We start from the raw sequence: 27,263 nt of genomic DNA, 5'->3' as shown, positions 1-27,263 counted from the left end.
GATATTTCTTAAAGTACATAGAATCATGGCCTTATCGATTGTACAAGTTTTCAGGAACATTTGACGGAAGAATCAAGACAATACTACATGGAAAGGGGAAGAATAAAGGATGGCTTTATGCAGACAGCTCACATAGTGCAAGGCTAGATGTGGTGCTGGATTTTTTTTTCGTTCTGAGTCCTAACAGGACGAATGATACTGTCTCAGTTCAGGCCTCCCTGAAACTTCTCTGAACGTCTGCAGTCAATGAGAAATACAGTTTTTCCTCAGGCTTGCAAGATGGGAATTTATTTCTATTTAAAAATATTCTTTTATGGTGTGCTGAAATCTGGAAAGGTTTTGAAACAGTCAAAGTCCTAAATCAGGTCAAAGAAAATCTGGACTGGTAATTGTGAGGTTGTGGCTTAATCACAGCAGTACTTCCTCCTACTCAGAGCTTCCCTGTCCAGTGCTGCTTTGCTGCTATCTTGCACCAGCATTTGAAAAACCTGCCAGTGAGGCTTTGAACTGGGTTGTTTGGCAAGTGCAGGCCACACCTCTGCTTCTCACAGTTGGAACGAAGCCTGCTCATGTGCAAAACTTCAGACCAAGCCTGTAGTAAGCAGCTCTTCACAGCCAGATATCTAGGGACTCTTCTGCGTTTTTTGTCAGGTTTTCTACTGAGACAAAAGGCCATTTTTTTTTCCATGTTCTGTGAGGTGCTGCGGGGCCTGGTTCCACACAGAGTGCTGCCTTTTCTGGCAGCTGTACTTTTCCAAAGAAAGGAGAGAAGAGAGACTGGATTTTATCACTGGCGGGTAAGACCAATTGTGTTGTCTTTGAGACAGCATTCCTTAGCTGATCTGTTTGGCAATGACTTCCTGTTAGTGCACATATGTAAAAAACAGTGCTGTGCTTCTTCAGTGATTCAGAATTTCAGTGAATCAAAAAATTTACCACTGGATGAAAATTTTGGATAATGACAATGCTAATGTAGATTTGAGTTTTTTACTAAAGTTGGGTTCTGTGTGAAACAATGCAGAGCAGGTCTCTGTTTCCTTGGGTTCTGGGAAACACAATTAAGCTGATACTTTTTTGGAGGAAACTCCAGCATATCAGGCTTCTCAGTAGTAGAGACGGAATTGTGCTTACATGTTTTCTTGTAGAATTTTCTTGTAAAATATCCTTGATTGACACTCCCTTTCTTTTTTCCTGTCCGCCTTATCCCATTGGGCTTTATAGTTACTTAGTCTGCTTTAGAGTATTACTTTAACCACCCATTCATAATGCAGTACAGCCACATTTGATAAGCGGTTCCAATGTGTTTGTCCTTCAGCTGCTTTATAATTAGTCCATTGTACAAGGTGGTATGCCCAATAACCTCAATTTTGAATTGTACTTAGCTGTTTGAGAAGGAGCCTTTGTCTGGAAGATTTGATCTGTCATCTGATTACCTGCTTCCCTTACCATAAATCTGGAAGTTAAAATTGAGGTGGCCATTAAATATCAGAGGATGGCTTACTGCCACGTTGGTCTACTGTTTGCTTTGTGATACAAATGATTGTTGCTGACTTGAGTGGTGTTTTTTTTTAATGTTGTTCGCTACTTAGCAAGTCAGGGTAGGAGAGGCTAATATTAGCCTGCTGTGATTTTCATTAACCAGTTAATCAAAGGATGTGATGCTTTCACTCAAGTACTCCTTACATAAATCAATACATTAAAAAAATAGACACTACTTAAAAAGCAAGGTTGTGTTGCCTGGTAGGGAGAAGTTTTGTATTGACTTTTTAATAGCAAGTAATCAAGGGAAGGGAAGCATATCAGTCTTTGGCGTTGGTGGCGAATTGAGAATGACCTAATCTATTTTAATAAATTTTCCAAAGTTTAGCCTGTTTCACAATTCTGAAAGCAATGTAAGCTTAGAGTGAGCCCAGTGTTTGCCACTACTGTTGTGATACTGAGCTGTTTGCACTACTCGTTATCACCTGACTGGTTATAAAACTTTTCTTCTAGTAGACTGTAGTTCAGGGTCTAAGTCTTTTTTCCCAACAGTGGGTGAACACTTCTGGGCAAAGAAGGAAAATGCAAAGAGTATCTGAGAAAGATAGGAATTTGCTTTTGGGTTTAATAGCAAACTTGGCAAGATGCTGTGGCTGAAATTAGGAGGAGGGGATTTGTAGGCAGCGTTTTCACTTGGAAGCAAGAACAAGGTGGGGGGGCGTTCTCCCTTGATAAAATTGATTCTTCTTACTGAGCTACCCCATTGCCTGCTAGCAGTAAACCTATGGTTTAGCAGCTGCATTTTTATTTACTATTGTAAACATTTCTCTAATGAAACTGGCATGCCTATGGTGTGTCGTCTGTGTCCACTGCGAGATGTGGAGAGCATTCCAGGACTTAAATTCCACTGTATAAAGGCAGGTATTCTGGGATATATGAGTGAAGACTACTGGATCCTGGACCTGGGATAACCTGTTTTACAGTCCCTCGCTGCTACATCAGCACCTTCAGTTTAGATTAAAGGTACAGACAGTTGTTAGCAGGGCTGAGGGTGTGAGAATTCAGTCTTGTACCCTTACGTAAGGGTTTCATGTTTTTTGTTTCAGACAGTGTTTCTCCTGAGCTCTGGAAAAGGGGTGGTTCTGAAGAATCATTAAACTGCAAATTAGAAATTTGTTGCTTGCATCTATCATCATGTACATTGGTACATTGTTATGTACACTGGTGTAGACAGAACTGTAGTTATTTGTCATAAATTTCCCACACACATTTCTTGCCTGCCTCTTCCCAGATGTGTTCAGATAGAGCACATCTTATACTCAGGCTTCATTACTCTGTAAGCTCATCTTGTAGTATGTTACAACCCTGGCTAAAATATAATTACAAGAGGCAGAAGGTGAGGTTCTGGCATATTGATAACGCAGCCTTGGGAGCACAGGAAGATCTCTCTTGCACTATATGCCCTTAAATTATGATCTAGGAGTGGGAAATGTATCCTCAGCTATGTAATGACTGGCTTAAAATCAACGGGTGCTGGAGACCTTTGGAAGGAACTTTTGAACATGTGGCTGTGTTGACAGATGGTGTGCAGTAAAAGAGCAATGTGCTTATCTTTATGGTATTCTGTGCTTCCTCTGCTGTTAGTGGCTGAATTCAAGGTGATAGCTACATTAGTGAAGATTGCTTTGTCAGCAGTGACAGTATGGTCATGTAGCTTCACTTTTCAACAAGCTGAAGAATTGTATCACCTTCAGGAGGTTGGTGAGAATAAATTTTGCAATCCTTAATTTCTTTCTGTAGTCCCTTCCTCAGTTTGAGGAGGTAGAAAGAAGGGCAGACTTTGCATGAGAAACTACTCTGTGATTGAAAAGAAATACAGGTGATCAGGAAATGTTTAAAAAGAAGGAAAAAGCATCTGAAGAGCAGAGCTCAGGATGAAATTAGAAGTGAAGGCACGTCTTGCTGCCAGAAACAAATGGGGGAAGGAGTATCTTGAATGCTGCGTTGATGTTGCAAATAAAAGCTCTTTAGTAATAATATAATTGGAGTTTATTTGCTCCAATTTTATTTGGCAGTTCAGTATGGAGTATCTTAGGCTATGCATGTAAATTTTACCCTTGGTGCTCACAGTAGATGGCACTCCATACAAAGATGTTCAGTGTACTAGTTATGTCCTGGTTTTTAGTCTGCTGTTCAAACCCTGTTTTTCAAAAGCTACCAAATATCTTAGGGTGTGATAAGAAATGAGGAAAACTCCACAAGCATGTGACTGCACAGTAGAATTCCATTTATTAGATAGGGGATATTCAAGAACATTTTGACAGTTAACGGTTCATTGTTTAGGGTCTCAAAAAAATGAGAATAATTAGAGATATGAAGGGACAACCTTTTGATATAACACGTAGCACTCTGCAGCATTTTGTTGTAAGCAAAGATCCTGTTGAATTCAGTTGTCAATGAATGCTTAGCGTACCTGAAATTAAACTGTGGTCTCAAGTCCACAGTGTAGAAAATGATGAATATAGAGCTAATGACCACTTCTGGAAAGTACTTTTGGGATGGGATTTAATAGAAGGGTTTGTAGCTGGTCATTATTTTGCCCTGGTTTGTCTCGTAACTTAGGAATTGGAGGCAGAATCCCATTCTGTTCACAAGATTTACATTATTGCTTTTCTCCAGTTTGCACCAAATCCCTTCAAATGATATCCTCATGTCGTCCCCTGCCACTCATGCTTGTCTTCTTTATGATTGTCTAGAATTTAGTCAGGTTTATATTCCCCTCATATCTGGGCAGTTAGACACTACCTTCCAAGAATAGCCTTGCAGAAGTTTTCAAGAACAAGAATTGCATTTTGATCTATAATGGTAGCATGTGCTATTTAGAGTACTGATATGAATAACAGTTCAGAATGAATAGGAATTTCAGGTTTTTCTTTTGTTGCTTATAGTGCCATGAAGTATGTTTCTATAAGAAAGTGTAATTTTTTCCCCTCATTGTAAACAGCATGTGCTTTCTACATCTTCAGACAATAAGCTAATTAATTCAGCTCTTAAGGTTCTTCCCACATCTGCTATTGCTCAAGTATGCATATGCCCTTAGCAAGTGCTCTGAAGAAACCAGGCAAGTCATAATTCAAATTATTTGAGGAGCTTCAGTTTCATTCCTGATGAAGGATAAAAAGAGCTAATGAAGCAATTAAAATTATCTATAATTACAGGAAACCCTAAATCAGGGGCTTACTTTCTGAAGTCTGTGAGGAGTTACACTAAGAATCATTCATTGCCTTGCTGAAAGGGAATTGAGTTCACTTCTAGCCTCCTTTAGACTTCCTCCAGGAAACTGAAAATACTGTGTATGTTCCCAAATGGAGTCATAAATAGTTTATTTTGTTCTGGCTGGTCTGGTCCTTGTCTCTGGATTGATATTAGTGTGGTTACAGAACAGGTATTGCAGTTGAGTTGCATGCTGAGCCTTGTTCCTGTTTTTCAGTGGGAGAAGCACCCTTACTACAACCTAACTGTAAAAGTCCTCCGAGCCAGAAACATCAAGGGTACAGATCTGCGTAAGTATTTAGTAAAGGTATTAAGAAAACAGATACTTTATTCAGAGGTCATCTGTAACACGGGTTGTATTGTGATGTGAACTTCTTACTTACATGTAGTGTATTGCTTTTACATCTGCACAATGGTTTTTCTTGTAAGGCATTATATATACATACACACACACACATATATATATATGTATGTATATGTACATTTTAAAGGTGTAATGTGTGGCCAAGCTACAGGTTAACTTTGCAGAACAAGATAAGGTGAGTCCTAGTACCATTTCATTCATTTCATTTCCTTGCTCCTTTTCATGATGACCCATTGTGGCCTGTTTGATAGTCCTCTGTCTGAATTCAGCACTCAGGTTATGGGAAAGTTCACCCTTCCAGGTGCAGGACTTCAGTAACTGCAAGTACCAATTTTCAGTTAAATTCTAGCTTCCAGATGTTTTTCTCAATTAGTTACAGTGTCATTTTCTTTCATGTTTCTGCTTGTTTTGTTTACATTGTTGAAATTTTTTAAGGGGTAGGTGACTGACTGATTCCAAGACAATCTTTTTTTTTTGTTTGTTTTTTAACCTATTTCTGGTTTTGATAGCATGGTATATATTACCTTCCTCTTATGTATCTGTGTTGAGTGAAGGTTTCAGGGCTGTTTTGGGGTATTTGGATCTTTGAAGGAATCAAGTCATGAATAGAGTTAATACAGTAAGGTGGTCTGCTTGACTTAGGCTTGTTTTTGATATCCACCATCAGACCACTGTAATGCTAAATGATTGTCCAGGGAACAGAAAAACTGCTGAAATGTTGAGGGCTTGAAAATATATACTGTGACAAGAGAGTTATGGCCTTTCTGTTCAACTCTAGTTCCATACTTGCATTATTAAAGAGGCCTTACCTGGAAGAAGGAAGGATGCTTAAGACAGATTCAGTTATTTTCAGGGAATGGTAATGGTCCTGGCCAAACAAGATGAGATTATAGCAGTGGTGGATATTGGAGAGATGGAGCTACTGACGAAAGTCTAGTCAAGGGGCACTAAGACTACTAATGGATTGGAACACCTCTCCCATGAGCAAAGGCTGAGAGAGCTGGGACTACTTAACCTAGAGAAGAGAAGACTTGCAAATTTTGTTGTGTACAAATATCTGAAAGTAGAGTGTTAAGAAAATGGAGCAAGGCTCTTTTCAATGGTGTTCAGTTACAAGACAAGGCAATGAGCACAAACAAGCACAGTGTTCCATCTGAACATAACAAGAATTTAATTTATTTTTACTGAAGGTGACTGGAGACTGGCACAGGTTGCCCAGAGAGGCTTTGAAGTCTCTATCCTTGGTGATATTAAAAACTTGACTGGAGTCTGTCCTAGGCAACCTTCTCTAGAGGACCCTGCTTGAGCAGGGGGATAGACAAGATGACCTCAGGAGGTTCCTTCCAACCTCAACCATTCTGTGATTCTGTGAAAGGATGTATTATGTGAGAGAGGCTAGACCAACAATGTGATCTGGCAGCAGCTGTGTGTAGCTCAGAAAATGAAATGGCAGTAGAGGAGACTATTTGGTTAGTTCCTTTTCTATTATAGGTGTGTTGTTCCTCGATACAGTACTGCTACTTGATTCTTCGTGTGGAAAACAAAACCTTAGAAATGAATTTATATTTCTTGGGGTAAGTTCAGGGCAAATTAATGGAAGGAAGTTCACAATAGTTCATGTTGAATTAACAAGATTGTGACAGCAAGGAAATAATTTTACCTTGGCCCTGGTATCAGCAGTCCTGTTCTGAAATATCTTCCTTATTTTGAATAGTAGTCCCTTTCATGAAGGGTTTTGTGGTTTGGATGAACCAGAAAGAAGAAACATCGACACCTAATGTTCAGTTTGCTGCAGTTTAAAGATGTGTACTTCATTAAAGACACTTGCTCTACAAATTTGCTCTTAATTTTGCACACTTTTTTTATGATGCAGTGCAATTTAGTAAGTGAGGAGCTCATCGGCAGGAATGTGTTTGATTAAAGTAGTTGTAATATATCTCTCCACTCTCTACTCCAGTGTCAAAAGCAGACTGCTATGTGGAAATGAAACTGCCCACTGCATCTCCAATGGTCTACCGAACTCAGGTTGTTGACAATTGTGATAACCCAGAGTGGAATGAAACCTTCCAGTACCGAATCCATAGTGCTGTCAAGGTGAGGAACACCCTTTGTGGAGCTGGTTGGACTGTCTGCATTTGTGTGTTGGCTTGCTTTTGACACTTCATTCAAAACCAAGGGATCTTTATCCTCAAAAGCAGTGGCATGTGTAAAGTGGTGGTCTTCTTCAGTGGTACCAGAAGCTGTAGCATGTCTAGTGATAACCACAGCTGTTTATAGGTGCACCATCTTTTGCAAATTACAGCTAGAATTTACTGTAAATGTCCTTGTGATGCAACTCAAGAAAGGGAAGTTAGGCACTATCAAATAAATGAAATTTTTGATCATGCATGTTAGTATTTGATGGTTGCTTCTACTTTCACATTGTAGCTGTTCCTTTCTTCTCTCTCTGCTTGTCTTACACTGCATATTGTCTAGGATTACGAGCATGTAAGGGAAGGTAATGGGAACTAAACTACAAATCACTCTATCACTTAGCCAGGTGTCTTACCTGTCCCTTCAGCCACGTCTAGCCATTAGTTCCAAACAACAAGGAAAGCTAAATTGAAACTCTTAATAGAAACAGTATGTTAGATCCTCCTAGCAGGACCTAATGAAACATGATAAAAAAAATTTTATCATACTATGAGCGTTCATTCTCAAAGTGATCTAATGGTAGAGGGAAGGAAGAAGTATTTTTGAAAGATTATTTTTAGCATGGAACCATTGCTTTGCATAACATCCTAGGCTTTGGAATAAGGTTCATTAACAAGAAATTATCCCTCTCACTTGGAGTGCCTTTCTGTGGTGGTTGGTGATGAAGGTGGAATGCTAATAGACTTAGAAAAATTGTAAGAAAATTGCAAACTAAACTTTTGAGTGTGTGAGCTTTTTCTTCCCCTGCAGGCTTATGAAGCTGCAGTCTGGTTGCTGCTGTGAGGCTAAACCAGCACAAATTTAAGTTCAGCCTTGTTTTGCTGAAAACTAGTTTTTTCAAGGCTGGTTTTTGTTGTTGTCATATGTAGTTTGTTGCTTCTGTTTCAGTTAATTTCTGCTAATCTTAACTGTTGAGACAATGCTGAGCAAGAAGTGATAGGTCCCTACAATATCCTGGACTGAGTCATGCTGAAAGAGTGGATATTGCTGTTCATTCTTCAGGCAAATCTGTGGCAACCTGGTGGAGAGAACTACAACCCCCGCCTCCATTCTGCTGTGACCTCTCTCTAGCTGGGAAGCTCAGAAAAAGCTTTAGCTAAACACAGTCAAATAGAAGCTTTGTGCTTAACTATGCGTAAGTCCTGCTGAATGTAGTGAATTCCCTTCAGGGATGGGGAAGGGCAGCAGTACTGATTAATGCATAAAATGCCTGTTCACAGCTACTGAGGTTCATGGAAGTGCTTCTGTCTTCACCTAAGAATGTTTGTTTGGTTTTAGAACATTTTGGAAATGACACTCTATGACGAGGATGTCCTAGTCAGTGATGAGCTCACTTCCATCGTCTTCGATGTAGGAGGCATGAAGCCAGGTCAGCCCCTGCTGCGCACTTTCAAGTTGAACCCCGAGGTTAGTCCACAGCTCCTTTCCCGGAGCTCTGAATAGCTGCAGCTCATGTTACAGAAATCAAGCAGTACATGCTTGTTCCATGCATCTGAGTGTTGTAGAGGCCACAAGGGGAAAATGTAGCAACAGATGGTGTTTAGGGACTTACTGTTATCTGAGATGTTTCTAAAATAACAAGTGATTTTTTTTGTGTTCCACAGTCTTTGGGATGTCCAGCTAAACAAAACTTTGGGGTGACTTCTGTCTTTCAGAAGATGTTGAAACATTTTTGAAGAGGATTTTTGTTTTTAACAGGCAAGAAAGGTGTAAACTGGGCTTAAAATGAAAGGCATTTGTTGTCAGCTGTTTTGTGGATTGCAGACTATCTTATTTATTTGATCATCATCAGTTTGCAATGAATAAATTTACTGCTGCAAAGGTTACTTCTGTATTTAATAAGTCAAAAGCTTAAGAACAGCTTATTTTTTGCTGAGCTATGTTCAGTTACATTTAACTTCTGCTTTGTGAGGGTGACATTGGTGCCTATGAGCTGCTGTCAGTCCCTAGGCACTTATTTATGGCCTTGCAACAAGATGACTTTAGTTACGTAAAATAAGCTATGTCACCAATCTGATCTCTTTTGTAATTGCCTCAAACACATTGCTACAATAGGCCTGGAGTACAGGTGAGCTAATGATGTGTTTTCTTGAGAAATCTGGCTTCAGTGCCGACGGTATGGTCAGAAGCAGATTAACTGGTATGTAGTTAGCAGGGAGGTTTTCGTCAGTGTCACATGCCCTCTAAATGATTTGTGATCACAGAAGGAGACTTAGTAACTTGCTTGTTCCCACTACGTTATCCTATCTGCTGAATGCTTAAAAAGTGGTCTTGATCAGTAACTATGGAACTGGAAGCTGTAACTTCAGTGAAAGAAAATAGCCCAAGCTGGCTTCTACTTAGTTATTTTAAAAGCTGCACTGGGTCAATCATTTACTGTATGCTATGGCAGGGGGAAAGATGGCTGGGTCGAAGTCTATACATGACAAAATAAAGGCAGCAATGAGCTAGGAGTGTAATCTGTTGAAATAATAAGTGGGAGGAAACACCAAGTCTCCTGTAGAAGCTGTTTTCAGAGGCAGCACTGCAGTGGTGTTTGAGCTGGAAGAGTGTTTATTCAAAAGCAGGGTAATGGATCGGAGAGCCAAGTCTGACTTGTGGGCACTTGTCTCATCAAACATAGATGTGTCTGGTCATATAGAAAATGCCTGGGAGAACAGGAATGTTTAAAGTGCAGCAACAAAAAAGGCTGCATTCTAAGCATTCTAAAGCTTGGCTTGAGTTTTTGTAAAAGCAACAGAAGTAGTTGTTATCATTTTTAACAGGAGAAAAACTTAATCTCATGGAAAAGATTGTTATAATCATACTCACGTTCAAGGGTCACCTCTGACCAACTTTTATTTTTAAAGGATAATGAAGAGCTGGATGTAGAGTTCTGCTTGGAGAAATGGTGAGTTTTACCTGAAGAGCTAAGTGAATTTGTGCTCTAGGGAGATGTTGTGTTAGTTGCTTTTTTCTGAGCAGTGACAGTCTTGTTCATGAGGAGGCTAATGTGTTACGCTTTTCTATGGTGCATAAGTTGGTCACCAGTGGCTGATTGCAAGTGTCCTTAAAGTGCCAACCACCAAAATTTGGGGGTACCGAAGAGGGAATAAAAGTTTGATTTTTATGGGAATGGCAACACTGCAAAGGAAGTTACTTCAACATATTTAGCTAAATTAGTTAAGAGTGGAAAGCTTTACACACATAAAGTATACAGGTTATCTGTATGACAGTCTATCTAATCTCAGCTTTTCTTTATGTTATCAAAATAATGACATGTTTATAGTGGTGGAGGAATTTTTCCTTCAGTAATTTTTTTCTGTTATTCTGTCAAGGGAAATAGTGTCAGTCTAGTCAGTATATCCGTTGCAATGAGGACCTTCCTCTCCTGCCTCTTATCAGAGAGCTAGTTTGTGAGTAGGATGACACAAAAATTAAAACTAAAACTCATTTGCATTAAACCTTTTCCTTTCACAGCTCAGATACCCCTACAGAGGTATTGACCAATGGAGTACTTGTGGTGAGTACACTGAAGTCAGTTATGTGTATTGGGGTTTACCCCTGAACATAGGTGTTTAATAGTTAGAGGACAAGAATTGTTTAAGATTCAACTTCTGGATCCAAATAACTCATATTCTTGCCAGCACTTGCCTCTGCTTTTAAATTTGCTGTTTTAAAAAAAATCCTCAGGTTTTTGAAACTTGATATGAACTACTGGGAAGGCTGATTTTTTTCCAGTATACCTGTTTAAAATATGTAAACAAAAAACTCTTAAGAAGGCTGGTGAGTCCTGAGGACCATCCTGTGTTTTCTACCCTAGATGCTGTTTGGATGTAATCTTCTTCCTTATCTTAACATTCATTATTTCTAGGATTTTCTCATTGCCATTATTAAGTAGATCATAATTCTAGAGGTATTTGTCTATTTCTTGGGGGATCAGGATTTTTTTTTTCCAAAAAGTACATTATACATTAAAAATCTTTTTTTTTTTTTTTTTTTTTTTTTTTATTCCAAAGAAAAGGGGCTGAGATGCCAATTTCTAATAGGGGAAAGAAGGGAGGGAAAGAGTTGTCTCATTGTTGAAATGCAGATTAAAACTTTGCATTTCAACAATGAGAGAACTACTTCCCTCCATTTTTCAGGAAAAAATTGATGGCTTGTAATGGCTCACTTCTGCAGATTATTTCACAGTATAGAGCCCCTTGTGTTCATATTTCCCTCAGCAAATCTGTCTTAAGTTCAAGCAGTAGATACGTTTACTATCTTTGAGAGTAGTTATGGTTAATTAAATTTTGTATCCTCTGTCCTAGAAGGGAAGGTGAAGATTGTTTGGTGTGAGACACTGTTTCATGAGGACATGGATAATCCAAAACAGAAAGTCATGGTAGAATTTATGAAGTGGTTTCTAGGATCTGAACAGATTCTGTATAGGTACTCACATGTCCATTAAAAACAAACAAAAAACAAAACAAACAAAAAACAAACAAAAACCAAAACATAATTAGAAGAAAGAAAGAAGAGGAAAAAAAGTAAACTTGTAAATATGCGGTACAGGTTGAAAAAAAAAAAAACCTGGAATAGGAGAAGTAGTTTTCATTCTGAAACAAGACGAAATAATCCCTTCTTGCTAAAACAAAGCTTGCTCTTTATGGATTATATTGATCATTCAAATAATGTGTTGGTTTTTTTTTTTTTGTTTTTTGTTTTTTTTTGTTTTTTTTTTTTGAAACATTGTAGCTGTAAGCCTGATCCGTACCATAGTAGGTGGATTAAGCTTCAACAAAAAAAATGATCTCAAATTTCATAACCAGAACTTGTTTCTTCTTTTCATAGGTTCATCCTTGTTTGTCTCTGCAAGGGACTGTCAACAAAGAAGAAAAAATAAAAGAGAAACAGCAAGGTATGTCTGCCTGCAGTGTCTACTTCACAGCATGTTTATTCCGTGGGAGAGAGGGGAGACCCCTCACTGTCTATCAAGTGTATTCTTATATGTTGACTACAAAACTGACTTTGTTAGTTAATTTAGTATTAAAAATAAAGGCAAAATAATATTGGGTCACTTCCATTGGGTGCCCCATGAAAGAGACTTGAGAGTCTTTACTTGTGTTTTCATATTTTCAGCTACATTTAACAAAAGTATTTGATCTTCAGCAAATGGATTCTGCAGTCTAAACGTCTTATTCTAATATACAGGTAGCTGTGCGGTCAAGCTTTCTGTTCCAGGGGCGTATCAGAAGCAGCTGCATATTCCTTGGAGACCAGATAATGAGAAGGATTATGGAACCTCCTTTGTTTTTCATGTGGACAAAGAAATGCATCCAGAACTGCAAGTGGAGCTGGAGCAAACCATATCTATCCTACAGGTAAGCAGCTGTCCTGGCTGCTACAAAGGTTATAAACACTTTTGAATAAATCCACCCTGAAAACAGTGTCTTTGGTCTATAAAAAGCCTTTAAACATAAACTGAATGGCCTTAGTTTGATCATAAGAAGGCAGACAATGTCTTCAGATGTCCAGGGATATCAGTTTTGGATATATTGTTCAGGTATGCATGGATCTCAAAAACTTGCACTGAAAGCAAGTTTCTTCTTGGTACTTGTGGTGCTGAAAGGGTCATTCATTATTAAGGTTAGTTGTCACTTCCAGATATACCTTTCAGACACAAGAATCAGAGTTAACTCTTTAATGTTGTACCTGGTCAAATCAGAATTTTCTAGGCTAGAATTCTGTCTTCAACTGATGTATTTTCTGTTTCTGCATTAGGAATCGATGGCCAGGCTTAGGTTGATCTTTATTATCACTTGTTATGGATTCATTTTTCTCTATTTCAAATCCTGCTTTGAAGACTATACAAGTTCCTTTGTGGGTTTTCTGACACGTATCACTACAACAATTCAGGGGAAAAATCCTATATTTGGAGATAAAGGTTTTTGTGTTTGGCAGACAGCTGTATTAGAAAAATATAATAATAAAAAAAAAACAAAAACAGCTGTTTCAGTGACAGAAATAATCCCAGCAAAGATCTGTCAAGCAGAGAGCAGGACAGGCAGGTCTCAGAAAGCCTTAGACTGCTTTGGAAAAGGGTTAGTTGTAATGATCAGCTTAGCTTAGGTATATGGTTTAGTGGGGACTGTTAGCATTAGGTCAGAAGTTGGACTCGATGATCCTGAGGTCTCTTCCAACCTAGAAATTCTGTGATTCTGTGATTGCCAGGATTGTTTGCTATTTTGTTTTATTGTTGTTTGTTTATGACAGTCATATCATTAACATTTTTACTGAAGCACTCAAACAACATTTTATTTTTTATTAGGATGGGATGAACCCTGATATTGAAAAGCATACTACAGTTCTGGGACGGGGGACAGTACCAGTTAATTCCCTTCCTGTTGGACAAAAAGTTGATAGAGTTGTTTCTCTGGGAGAGGTAATGTCAATTATTGCACCTATTTTAACATGCTTTGAATACCCCCCACCAGTTTTAGGCATTTGGAAAGTTAAACTGCATGTGATTCTTAGGAGTGCTGTTTTCTTGTAGATCTAGAATGAATACTCAGTGCAGCTTTTCTAAAAATGTTTTCATGGCTGGCAAAGGTAAGAAACAAAAATATCTGAGGAGGAGAGAAGCAAGAAGCTTGCAGAAGAAATAAATGTTCTGTCTGCTCTCTGATTTTGTTTAGTCACTGTAAATAAACTATTTCAGATTACTAAAAATGTTTGAAATAGGTTGAAGAGAAAGGTGTTCCACAGAGGTAGTTTTGTGAATGAGTGTTGTTCTAGTTAGTATCTTGTGACCATGTTGATGTAATAACCTGTATTTAGTAGTGCCACCTATGCAGTTGCTATCAATTGCAAGATTTTTTCTGTGTTCACAGGGAGAAAGTTTGGATATAAGTTTGAAAGCTGAAGAGAGGTGAGTGGGAACCTCAAAGATCTCTAAAATGAGGAAAGGCCTTAATTCTCATAGGGAGCTGAGTGATTATCCCTGCTGCTCTGGGAAAGTCTGCTGTCTCAATCAAACTCTTGGGACAGATAAAAGAGAAAACCTTGATTATTTTTCTTTTCACATATGTGATTATTCTCTTTCAAGACACTATCTCTTGGATTGGTGTCAATCCTGCTGAAATCTGAACAACATTTTCTGTTTTCCTAACACTTAAACATATGAAGTGTGGGAAGCTGATGGTGTAAATATTAAGTAGTTTTGATAGATGCAGATAGTTCCCAGAATATGCATGGTGCTGTACTGACAAATAGGGAAGGACAGCTTGATGTGTGAAGAGCTTGAATGGGGGAATGGTGCAAGAAAGGAGTGTTAAGGAAATAATAACACACAAAATTGAGAAGTTGTCTTATGAGTTGGTAGGGTAATTAGGTATATAGTCATTAACTGAAGATCCTCCTCCCCTTTCAAAAACTCGTATAGCAAGTTTGTTTTCCTGTTGTACCCTCCTGACACTGTTTTAAAAAATCACTTTCCCCTCATTTTCCATCCGTGTCAGTGCAGTGTTCTCAATTGTTCCTCGTACAATTTTCTTTCAACCACTGAGAGTCTTTTCTTCCTGTCTGTGAAATTCCTGAAGCTTAACCTGAATGACTGCCTGACACAAATTTTGTATTTAGACATAGAGAGAAAAACTACAGGGAGATGTTTCATTTTTAATTCCAAATGCTCTTATTGCAAAACAGCTAGTAAATAGACATACACTTCAGACAGCAGTCTGAGTGGTAGCCATCTAACAGTTTAGTCCAGTGATTCATGTCAGCACCTAGAATGTGTTTACAAAAAATGCTTTTCCCAGGAAATTACAAATTCTGCAGAACTTACTGTTTTTTGTGTATTCTTTGATTTCTTTTTCAGTACTTGGGATCTAGATATACGTCTGGGTTTTGACCTCTGTAAAGAGGAGAGAGAATTTGTGGACAAAAGGAAGAAATTAGTTTCTGAGGTGCTGAAGAAGACTCTTAATTTAAAGGAATCCCCTCGGAAAGATGAGGTATTGAGCACAGAGAAATTCATAAATCCTTTGTGCTTGGTTGATAATTAGTTAAGTATTGTAGGATTCTTTGCCTATAACCAACAGAATATGGTTCACATTTACCATGAGAGATCCCCGCAGCGTTTCATTACTGAAGTCTCACATCTTGTATTTCTAAAATTCTGAGGGGTGTGTGTGATTTGCTATGTATTTCCTATATATTAGACTTTGAGCTCTGAATTATGATGATGGGAGAGACAATTTTAGAATGGTTTAGTTGAAGCTCACCATAGAGAACCAGCTTCTAAATTGCTGATTTGGAGACAGTTATTTCTAGATATCCTGATATATTCCCCCGTGATCTTCAGGTGCTGTTAGAAGAATCACCGCTCCTTTTTTCCCCTATTCTAACGTGCATGTTGTATGGCATGCAACTAAATGTGTGTTAATATACATAACAGTTTCAGTAAGTCACTGTCATGAAGATAACTGGTATTTTTGTGGTAAGCCATGTATTTCAATTACAGAACAGGGAAAAGGGTGCTGATGGAAATCAAACCTAAAATTAATTGAAATGTAAATGGAACGGATATATTATTTCCTGTGTAAGAATGAGACTTGAACAGGATTACTTCTGTGTAACTGTTGATTTACTGGCAATTCAAAAGTCTGTGATTGTCATTCCTGAGTTTGCTGGCTGCAGGTTCCAGTTGTAGCAGTACTGGGGTCTGGAGGTGGGATGAGAGCACTGACTTCATTCTATGGCAGCCTAGCTGGGCTTCAGCAGCTGGGCCTTCTGGATGCTGCAATATATCTGAGTGGGATTTCTGGCTCTACTTGGTAAGTTGTGTGCAGTGTTGACTCCAGAAACTTATAGTTGAATATGTTAGTATCGATGCAAAAAATAAGGCCAGAACTGTATTTTTGCCATTTACAGACAGAAAATGAAGTTAAATGTTTCATCAGATTTCGCCTGAGAGTTCTGATGGGAATCCTAAAGAGTCAAAGATTCATTATCACTTGTAACTTATACAGCTATTGGCTAAATTTATAAATCTGCTGCTTTTGCAAGCATGGCAGCTAGTAGCAGAACTTAGTACATGAATAAAGCTGCTGTGGATTCCCTCAGAACCCTGACTTCAAAAACTTGCCCTATGTGCTTACTGTTGCCAAGAAGATAACCAGGGTGGTGCAACACTGGAAACATCTCTATGCAGACCACTAAGTCACTAACTTCTGCAATAGCATATGCAGCTGAGTGGCGGAATAGCACTGGATTTGGTAGTCTGGAGCAATGTGCTGAAGTGTCAGACATGGTTAGAATGTTTCAGTAGCTCAGTTTTTGAAGTGTGTGTTGAAATCCATCCTTCCTATAAGTACGTATTGTTTTCGTGAAATGATTTAACTGAGTTTTGAATCTTGACAATATAACCTTCCCTTTGTCGTGGTTCCGCTCGAGTGGGCAGCCGAGCTCCACCACAGCCGCTCTCTCACTCCCCCTCCTCAAAGAGGAATGGGGAGAAAATATGTGAAAAGGGCTCAAGGATTGAGATAAGGACGAGAAAATCACGCAATAATTATTGTAACGGGCAAAACAGACTCGGCATAAGGAGATAGTAAGATTTATTGCCTACAACTAACAAGCGAGAGAAGTGAGAAAACAAAGGAAAAAAAAAAACCAAAAGCACCTTCCCCCCCCATCCACCCTTTTCCACCTCCTCCCCCTGAGCGGCGCAGGGGAACGGGGAATGGGGGTTATGGTCAGTCTACAGCACTTCTTCTCTGCCGCTCCTTCTCGGTCACTCTCGTCCCCTGTGCTGTGGGGTCCCACCCACGGGATGCAGTCCTTGATGAACTGATCCGGCGTGGGCTTCCCACAGGCAGCAGCTCTTCCAGAACTGCTCCAGATATGGGTCCGTACCACGGGGTCCATCCCTCAGGAGAAAACTGCTCCAACCTGGCTCCCCTACGGGCAGCAGCTCCTGCCAGATCACCTGCTCCTGCGTGGTCTCCTCTCCACGGGCTACAGGTCCGGCCCGGAATCTGCTCCGGCAGGGGTCTTCCACAGGCGGCAGCCTCCGTCGGTGCAGGGCCACCTGCTCCACCGTGGTCTCCTCCACGGGCTGCAGCGTGGAACCCTGCTCCACCGTGGTACTCCATGGGCTGCAGGGGGACATCCTGCTTCACCATGGTCCTCACCACAGGCCGCAGGGGACTTCTGCTCCGGCGCCTGGAGCACCTCTCCCCCTCCTTCTACACTGACCTTGGTGCAAGGCTGTTCTCCCACTCCCTTGACTCTCCCGGCTGCTGTGTGGCGCAGCGTTTTTTCCCTGTCTTAAATATGCTCTCACGGAGGCGCAAACAACATCGCTTATTGGCTCAGATCTGGAAAACAATGGGGCCCTTCCCAAACATGGGGCAGCTTCTAGATCTTTCTCACAGAAACCACCCCTATAGCCCCCTGCTACCAAAACCTTGCCACGTAAACCCACTACACCCTTCCATAGCTTTGTGCATTAACTTCTATTTGTATAACATTCTTAATTAACCTTTTGATTCAAAGTTAGACTTTCAAATAAATTTAGTCATCCTCTAACCAAGCATCCAAACTGTCTCATTTTAACCAGACCTGTGTTCTGATGAAGGCTATGGCCTTTATTACTGTGCAGTAGAACCCTTGCTGTCTGATAGTCTCTCAGAGTCGTTATGGTCTGAAGTTAACTCATATTTATAAGTTAGCACGTGAGCTAATACATGATTTTTGTAACGTCCGTGAAAGATACATTAGGAATCAGGGAGAAGCTGTTATGGAGGTCTCAGGGTTCTCAGCATGTTTTAGAGCACAGAGATCAATTCTTATTGGCTCTTTACAATGTCTTATTTTTAGCTAGACTTCTCAAGCCATGAAGTAAATATTACTCACAGGAGTAACAATGTCTAGCTATAATTCATTGTTAACATAAAGGCCACTTTTACTGATGACATTAATGTAATCATTTTCAGGTGTTTATCGACATTGTATCAAGACCCTTACTGGTCACAGAAAGATCTTCAAGATGCAATTGACAGAGCTCAGGGTACTGTGTCCAGCAGCAAAGGAGGGGCATTTTCCCCAGAACGACTGAAATACTATTTCCAGGAGTTGAATTCAATGGAAAGTAGTGGACGGAAAGTTTCCTTCACAGATTTGTGGGGTCTTATTGTGGAGTATTTCCTACAACAGAAGGTAAAAGAGTTCATGTTAGTTTTCCAGCTGGGACCTCAGCACACCCATATGTTGAATGTCAAGAAATTAATTAGTCTCTGCCTTTATCGGCTGTTTGGGAATAGGCAGTGTTGTGGAATAAACATAGAGGGTTTTTGTTTCTCTCTGCCTCAGATATCCCAGCACCCCTCTTTACTAAAGAATTTTCAAATTTTATGTATTAGTGCTATAGAAAAACTGAGTGTTTATTTGGAATAACTTGTTAAATTAATAGCTTTTGTATTGGGCAGGTTAATCCTGAAAAAATGTTGATAGTGGTTTTGCAAAACTGTATTACTGTGCAGTATTTATGTTAATTGAAATCAGAGGGGTAAGTAGCATGTTAATAACACCTGATATTCTAATTATACAACTGCAGAAATCACGACAAAACTTAATTGTATGCATGGACTGAGGGAGGAAAGGGACTTTGAATTAGTAGCATTGTTAGTCAGATGGTAAGAAACAGCTTCAAATTACTGAAGTATGGGGACAGAATTTATGTTAATATGTTTCTCCTTCTTTGTTTGTAACCAGGAAGATCCATCAAAGCTGTCTGATCAGCAAGAAGCAGTGAAATGGGCCCAGAACCCATATCCCATCTATGCAGCTGTCAATGTGAGACCCAATATTAGTAGTGGTGACTTTGCAGGTGTGAACATGGCAGGTTTCTTTTGGTTTGCTAAAATCTGTAAATTCCTTTCACCTACACAGTTCCAGTTGTCTTTTGTTGAAACTCACTATTCAGGTAATGAACAGCTGACAACAGATAACAGGGCTTAAAAGGTGATAGGGTTATGAATAACAGTGTGTTGTCATCCCAATTACAAATGTTTTCATTATGGCTATGAAGGAAGAGTATTAACTCAGCTGGCTACTCTGCATGTTTTACAAGAAAATGCCTGAAATATTCAGGAGCTAAGAAGGAAGATTGTTGTAATACTTAAGTCTGTCTGCATTGGAAAACCGAAGTACTTGGTAATCGAGAGACCTACTTCATGTAGCTGGGATTTTTCTTTTATAATCTCACATATCTGATTTATGGAAAATTCAGGTAATATGATGGATTGGAAAACTTGCAGCATGTGTCATGAAAATAGTGGTATTTAACAGCCTGGGTTCTTGTTGGTTGTACAGTTGCAGAACAAAAAGGCCAGTCCTATTGCATGTCACTTGCAATTTTAAATACAAAGCAACAAGCAATCACAGAGTCAAACAGGAACACAAACCGTTGTGTCCATCATTGTACAACTATTATTTTTTTCCCTTTTTGTTGCTCTTCTTTTGTTCAGGAAGAGTGTGTGTGGGTGTATGTAAGGAAGATGAATTTTAAAGCAGAACTTGAAGGACAATGAATTTCATTTGCAAATATTTGTGGAAAGCTTTCAAGCATGAAGGGACATTTCAATAAGTAGACAATGAATTCTAACACAGTCGGTCAACTGAGATGTGAAGTCAGTATTGTAATATTTACTGATAGTAAACAGGATGAGGAAAATACAGGAAAATTGAAGTAGCTTCCCTTTGACATGATGAAAAAAGTTTAAAATAGAGGTGAAATGGGTAGGATATTTCTGCAGTAACAGTCAAAATGGAGCAAAAAAAAAAAAAAAAAGTTTTTTTCTCCAAAAAGCCAGGAAGAAAAGAGATGGGATTGAGGTAGTGAAACCTGTACAGCAGTTGATATTAATGATGTGTGTGTAAGATGGAGGCTCCATGAAAAGAATGGCAAGGAAGTCCACAGTAATAGTGAAAGAAGTGGAGGGAGACTCCCTTATGCCCCACTTGTGTGAACAGAAATCAAATGAGTATTTTTTACCTACACTTACTTTGAGGTGAGTAAATCCTCACTAATCGGATGTCTTGTTCTTAGAATGGTGTGAGTTTACTCCCTATGAAGTTGGGTTTCGCAAATACGGAGCTTTTGTCCGAACAGAGGACTTCGACAGTGAGTTCTTCATGGGAAGACTCATCCAGAAACGTCCAGAGCCTAGAATTTGTTTTCTACAAGGTATGAGCTTACAGTAATAAATAGAAGGGGTAGATAGAAAGTCACATTGCTTTTAGGACTTACCAACTGAAACCTATGCTTTTTTGTCCCTTTCTAAAGAGTTCAAAAAGGGTAAAAATGTCAGATCTTTCTCTAAAGGTTTAGGTGCAGTTGTTACAGTATTATAGTCTGATACTCCTTAGTCTGCAGAGTCTTTTTGAAGACTAGCTTCCAGTGGTGTTACAAAAGCCCAGTGAATGTGTCTAGATTAATTCAGAAAATGAGGGCATATATTTTTGATATTACTGTTTGCAAAAAATTTAACGTTCAGCCAAGCTGTGTAGCATCACATTGCTTTTAGATATGGTCATATGTGTAGGAGGTCATGTTGCCTGTTACATCATGTTGCTGCATTTACATCATTTCTTCCTTGTTGCTGAAGTTTTTTTTTGTTGTTTGTTTTTTTTTTAATTTTTAAAATCATTTATCTTCTGTCAGCTTTATCTTCTGTGTTAGTAAAAGGTCTCTTAAGATCCCTCATATATTTTTCAGAACCTGAACAGAGAAAGAAGTATTTTGAGTGTCAGCTTAATGTTCAGTGTTAAATGGAGATCAGACAGGTTGCTGAACAGGATGTGCATTTTAACTAGAGAACCTTTCCCTCAATTAAAATGAAATCCTTGTAGGAATAAATTACTGTACATCAAACTTACTGTACAATTACTGTAGATCAAAATCCAGGGAAGGTCAGGGAAGACTATTGCTTCCTCAAAGTTAGAGTGAATTATCCTGCACTTCAAAATATTTTTGCTTGGGATAGTGTTGTTCTTTTCCAAGGTTTATTGGTACTTACTGCCTTGTTTATTGGTACTTGCAAGTGCTGTGGTTGTGGTATTAGACATTTGTCTTCCTGTCTTCCTAAAACTAGTTCTTTGGTGTGCCTGAGTAACAGATTCAACCATGATGTACCCCTCATGAGTGTAGTGCATCAAGGAGATGAGGCAAAATTGGGTTAGGTGCTTGAGATGATGCTGTCAGTGAGTGTGGTTCTCTAGGTCTCAGTTTTAGGTGGTTTCTCCAATTTGCCTTAGTTGTTTATATCTGCTTATATCGTATGTTATTTATGTCTATTTTATATCTTATGTTTAAATCTTAATTGTTTATATCATATGATCATAGAGAGTCCTAATGGCCTTTACACTTAAGAGCTGCATCCTATTTGGAGCATTATCCTTGAAGGTGTATGCAGGCAGTGACAATCTACATACAAAGATGCTGTTTTATTAGAAACAGAGTCAGGAATGTGAAGACTATAAATTGTTTATAAAATTTTTTTCAGAGTAAAAGAACTAAAGCTAATGTACTGGAAGTATTTTCTTTCCACGATTTGGAACACAATGGTAGTTACTTAAAGCTGGAATTCTTCAGTTGGGTCAGAAGATCTTTAGGCCCTGCAAGAGCTCATAAAGCTTTCTTAAAGAATAATAGAATCATACAACAGCTTGGGTTGGAAGGCATCATCTAGTTCCAACCCCTCTGCAACTGTGCTTGCTATGCAGCTGCTGCTTCATACAGGCATTTCTATGTACTTCTGAACTTCTTTGCCAACCACTATTGCTCAGAGTCTGCCCTGGATACCTCGCTAATCTTCTGTCTCAGTAGGTTTGTCTGCAAAGCTAGGCACTAAGTCTCTTCTAATTCCCTGTATCTTTCTACCCAGTCCACTCTTGATCATACCTGCCAAAAACTACTGCTTTAGCTCTTCCCATTCTCTTGCCATCTTTCTTTATCTCATAGAAGAGCTTCCCTCTCATAGAAGTTTCTTCATTAGATTATTGCATCTGAATTTGTCATGATTCACTCAAAGGTTTAAACTCAAACAACAAATATTAGAATAGTAGGGGTTGAGTGGCAACCTTCTCCATGATGGCAGCTGAGTAATAGGCCTTTTGGTTATACCAGAAAAAGCCTTTCAAGTATTAAATTATTCCTTACTTCTTTTGCAGGAATGTGGGGCAGTGCCTTTGCTGCAAGCTTGGATGATATCTGCTTGAAAGTAGTTGGAACAGGATTGAGCTTTCTAGAGCCTTTCAAAGATGTTATCAAAGTTATAGGTAAGAACATTTAAAAATTTAAAGAATGTAGTGTGTGTAGTTTTCAAAGCTAGCATAAGGGATGGGTTTGGACAGATAGCTCTTGTGCTGTATATTACTCTATTACATATGTATCACTATTGCATACATAGTGAATAGAGTATAATATATATATATATTTTTTTAATATGACCTTGACTATAATTTTGGCTAGTTCTGGGATTTCTCTTAAACACCTCTTGCAGTTCAGGGGTCCTTACCACAAGAAGAGAAGGGCAGAAACCCAACAGCTATGCAGGAGGTGAAGAATAAGTTTTCAGTTCCCTTCTTGGCCTATTTTTTTTTTTTTAAATGTTGAATAATCTGGTTGAATGTTAGTATTCTTCATTTGTATGATACCTCTCTACTAGTGAAAAGGAAGTGTATTAAAGGCTGAGAGTTGCTTAGGTGCATGTTTATAACCTCATAGGGAATAGAGGTAGAAGAGATTTTTTCCTCTCTGCAGACCTATTTTTCACACTTGTGCTGCTGTAACTATAAATACTGTTGTTGTCTTGCTGTCACTTGCTACCAGGGGCTTCTTTGTCTGCATCTGAAATTAAAAGGGACAATGATTCGAATAATCCCTTTTAAATAGGGCAGGTAAATATCCAACCATATAAATGGCAGCTTATTTAAATTTCATTACAATATTTTTTAATTAGAGGACAAAATCAGTGTTCAGACTAAACATTGCAGAAAAAAGTCTGATTGAAATGATGAAGCTGGATGAGCATTGTCTATTTATTCTTCACCCTTTTGTGGTTTCTGTAGATGACTGTCGAAGATCTCATTTCCGAGATCCAACACGACTGAAGACTCGCTTGGTTATACCTGGGGGCCCCTTGTTGCAAATTTTCCAGGATTTCTTCAAGTCCCGGGTCACGTGTGGAGAGACATTCAACTTCATGCAGGGATTGTATCTTCATAAAGATTATGTTAATGTCAAGAAATTTGTGGTTTGGAAAGGTGAATGAACCTGTATGTATCTGGGATATAGGATAGTGTGTTAATGTTCAGTAACGTGCTATGTCCAGACTGATTTTATTCCATTGAAGTGAGGGAATTTAACTCTTCGTATGCCATAGCAAAAAGTTGATCTACTATTTGTCTTCCCTCATATGAGGCAAGCTCCTTATAGGGTGTTATAGGCCATTCTCAGTTCAATGTGTGGGTTGGAATGTCTTTTTCTCTTATAACCCCAGCACAAACTTTTTGTTGCTTGTATCCAGAGGTGTGTAAAGAAGCATTATAGTTACTTGACATGTCTTCCAGGCACTCATCTGGATGCGTTTCCTAACCAGTTGACCCCCATGGAAGAGAGCTTGTATCTAGTGGATGGTGGCTTTTCTATCAACTCTCCCTTTCCATTGGTACTTCAGCCAGAGAGAGATGTGGATGTTATTTTGTCGTTCAATTTCTCCTGGGAAGCTCCGTTTGAGGTGTGAGACATAGCTGAAGTTTATTACATGAGTATAAGAACACAGAATGATATCTACGATGGCAGCAGATCAGATGAGGAGATAGGAAGTGATAACTAATAAGATTTGTTTCAAAAGCCTAAGTATGTCATATTACCTAAAATAAGAATATTTGCTTAGCTCATAAGATCTTTGTTCCATAATTCTATACTTCTAATGAAAAATTGGCTATTGGTGACTTTCTTCGTGCAACCAAGTTGTCCTGTATACATGTATACTAGTGTTTATTTTTAAGTGCAGAAAAGTCAAGGTATAGATATAGATATAAAACATAAAAAGGGTTTTAGATGCAAACTGTTGATGTTTAATAGTAGTGCTTAGTTCTACTCTTCTTTTTTTCTGTATCATCAGCCAGAGAAATTGCTTCATGCAATCTGGAAAATGAATTTTTCTTTGTTTGTTTGGATTTTTTTGTTTTGATAGGATCTCTCTTCTTTTGAGGATAGTAGTTAGGCAATCTTAGAGGTATGGCTGGTATTCTATCAAAATTACTTTTGTTCTTTGACAACAGGTTTTAGAGTTGGCTCAGAAATACTGTGAGGAGCGGGAGATTCCTTTTCCAAAAATCAAATTGAGTGATGAAGATGAAAAGAAGCCAAAAGAGTGCTACATGTTTGTGGATAACAATAATCCAAAGGCTCCCATTGTGCTCCATTTCCCATTAGTGAATGACACCTTCCGGAAATACAAAGCTCCAGGTAAGGGTTCAGTGTTCCTACTTTCACTCTCCTTAGTACTTACCTATAAATTATTAAACTGTTACATTAATTTAAGGTAGGATCAAATTGCACAATTTTTTTTGGAAGGGAGAGTGAGAGAAGAGCCTGGCAATTAAAAAACAAAGCAAGCAAGCAAACAAACAAACAAAAAAAAACAGCAACAAAATGCAAACAATAAAACCATCTAAAGGGCAGAAAGAATCAAAATGGGTAATGTTTTTGCTTATTTCTGATCAGTCTGCCCTGATGTCTGATACTGTTACTTCTAATTACCCTACATACAGGAAAGCACAATAAATCAGGTTAAATAATAAGTTTTGTTTGTTTATTGGATATGAATGAACCAATAGGTAGCAAAGTGTTGTGGACCAGTCTGTATGTCAGATCATATAACAGTGCTAAATGTTCTGTGCCTTTGCAGCGTAAAGGTCAAGTTATTACGGAAAACAATCCCTGTTTCAGTTAATGTGATTAATATAGACCATAAGGTCTATCACTGTCAAGCAAGAGTGCTGGGATGAAGCGTAGAGCTATACTTTTAGGTAGAGACAGCCAAAATTCCATGCCGTATTTCTCCCTTACTGGGAGAGAGCAGCGTCCTGAGAAAAACTTTGGAATACATAGAGAAGAATATGCAGGACTGACCAGACAAGGGAAACATAAGTTGCCCTGTTAATGCTTTCTGTATTAATACAATGACAATTGCCAGGCTCTCAGTGCACGAAGATGAGGAGATTCAAATTAGTGGGCCTGACTATGGTTCAAGACTGCTCTTTCTGTAGTAACAAGAAGCAAAAGTGTTTTTAGCAAATGACTTTAACATTGAGCTTTCACTACTAGTGTTTAGATTTAAATGTTAGGGTGCTAAAAACCACTAGTTGCCATTTTAAACGTATTTTAAACAATTATACTAGCCTCTTGAGGTTAGTTCAACTCAGGGTGTTGGTATCTTTTATTATCTAGTTAATAGCACTTCCAGGAAGAATTGAGCAATTGGAAGCATGGCTATTATGGACACGCTAAACAATTTATCATAATGAAAATGCATTTTAATCCTGTGTTTTGGAGTCTAGTGGAAGTAGGAGAGGTAACAATGCTTTGTCTTCAGTTTCTAAGCACTTTGTGTCCTGAAGGAGCTGAAATGCCTGAGGAAGAGCTCTGGGGAAAGATTTGAGGTTCAACAGTTACCTGTGATATAGCCTCCTTGCAGAATCCAACTAAAATGAGTCTGCCACTGCTGAGTCATTTTAATAAATAAATAAATAAATATATAAAATATAAATATATATATATATATATTTTTTTTTTCTTCTTGCAGGCGTTGAGCGTGAGTCAGAGGATGAGAAATCCTTTGGTGACTTTGTCATTGAGACAAAAGATTCTCCTTACCGTACACTGAATTTCACCCTTGAGCCATATGATTTCCGCAGGTTAGTGGAAGTGAATCGCTACAACGTTCTGAACAACAAGGACACTCTCTTCAAAACCCTGAACTTGGCTCTGCAAAGGAGAAAGCGGAAGAATGTCATCAATACATCCAATACATGAGTACCTTCCATAATTGAGGATAAAGGCAGGCTGCAGTGTACCAAAGCCATGTGGTTCAAGCCTGAAAGCTGAAAACTGTTAGCTGGAAACTGTATTCTTGGGAAGGGAGTAATGCATGTGACATTGAAAATCTATTCAAGATATCAGATGGTCTTAGAAAAACCCAAGAGAGAGTTACATCGGTGTTGTACTGTTATATCAAACAGAAAAAATAGGGTTGTGTGTGAGTGTGGAAGAGAAGGAAATTATTTAGCCTGGTATCTCATCTAACGGCAGCTGATGACTAGAGAGATCTGTGCAAAGAGTGCTAGCATTTGGAGATTATCTCACAAACTCCACTGGTTCGTGGATAAAGGATCTCTGTCAAAGATGTGGGTAGTTATGAGGAAACATTGATTTCTTCCATATCTTTAACATTCTTGCTTTTTGAACCTCCATGAGGTTTTACCATTTACCTCATCTGGCATATAATTCAATGGATTGTAACCATGCATTGAGAGAGAAAATGTTCTTTTGCTTTCAACTTGCTACTGGCTATTGCCTGTATATTTGCAAGACCAAACAGTTGTTAGCTGTCTACCATTTTTGCTATTCATGGCTTTTAAGATACCTGGTATTTCCTTCTTACCTGTCTCAGGAGTTAGTAATGGCCTTCAGTGTCCCAAAAGTTCAATCAGAGTAAATTATTTTGGTAAACTTTTTTTTTTTTTTTGTGAGGAATTTTTTTTGAGGTAGTTTTTTTTTTTTTTTAATTTAAGAAATTTTTTAAATTTAAGAATTGAAGACAAACCATGTGATTGTGCTGCTTCTTCCTATAGTTTGATCATCACAAGATGATGAAATTTAAAAATAAATCAGTAAATGCTACAAGTTTTGTCTTTG

General features: G+C 38.6%; 1 protein-coding gene across 1 annotated transcript; it reads left to right on the top strand.

The window, feature by feature from the left end:
- The first annotated feature begins 686 nt into the window (after nucleotides 1-686).
- On the top strand, nucleotides 687-26,416 carry PLA2G4F (phospholipase A2 group IVF). The gene is made up of 20 exons (XM_032188819.1): nucleotides 687-797; nucleotides 4,970-5,042; nucleotides 7,074-7,210; nucleotides 8,588-8,716; nucleotides 10,159-10,199; nucleotides 10,769-10,811; nucleotides 12,125-12,191; nucleotides 12,485-12,654; nucleotides 13,602-13,715; nucleotides 14,164-14,201; nucleotides 15,150-15,285; nucleotides 15,971-16,107; nucleotides 18,271-18,493; nucleotides 19,049-19,163; nucleotides 20,385-20,522; nucleotides 22,508-22,615; nucleotides 23,408-23,602; nucleotides 23,909-24,075; nucleotides 24,626-24,812; nucleotides 26,152-26,416. Exons 1-20 carry the CDS (start codon nucleotides 687-689, stop codon nucleotides 26,379-26,381), a joined length of 2,559 nt encoding a protein of 852 aa, XP_032044710.1. The 3' UTR covers nucleotides 26,382-26,416.
- The last annotated feature ends 847 nt before the right edge of the window (nucleotides 26,417-27,263 follow it).

This window comes from Aythya fuligula, chromosome 5, assembly GCF_009819795.1.
Source record: "Aythya fuligula isolate bAytFul2 chromosome 5, bAytFul2.pri, whole genome shotgun sequence".
Taxonomy (NCBI): domain Eukaryota; kingdom Metazoa; phylum Chordata; class Aves; order Anseriformes; family Anatidae; genus Aythya; species Aythya fuligula.
The sequence above is the reverse complement of the archived record's forward strand: the minus strand, read 5'-3'. Positions and strand labels throughout refer to the sequence as shown.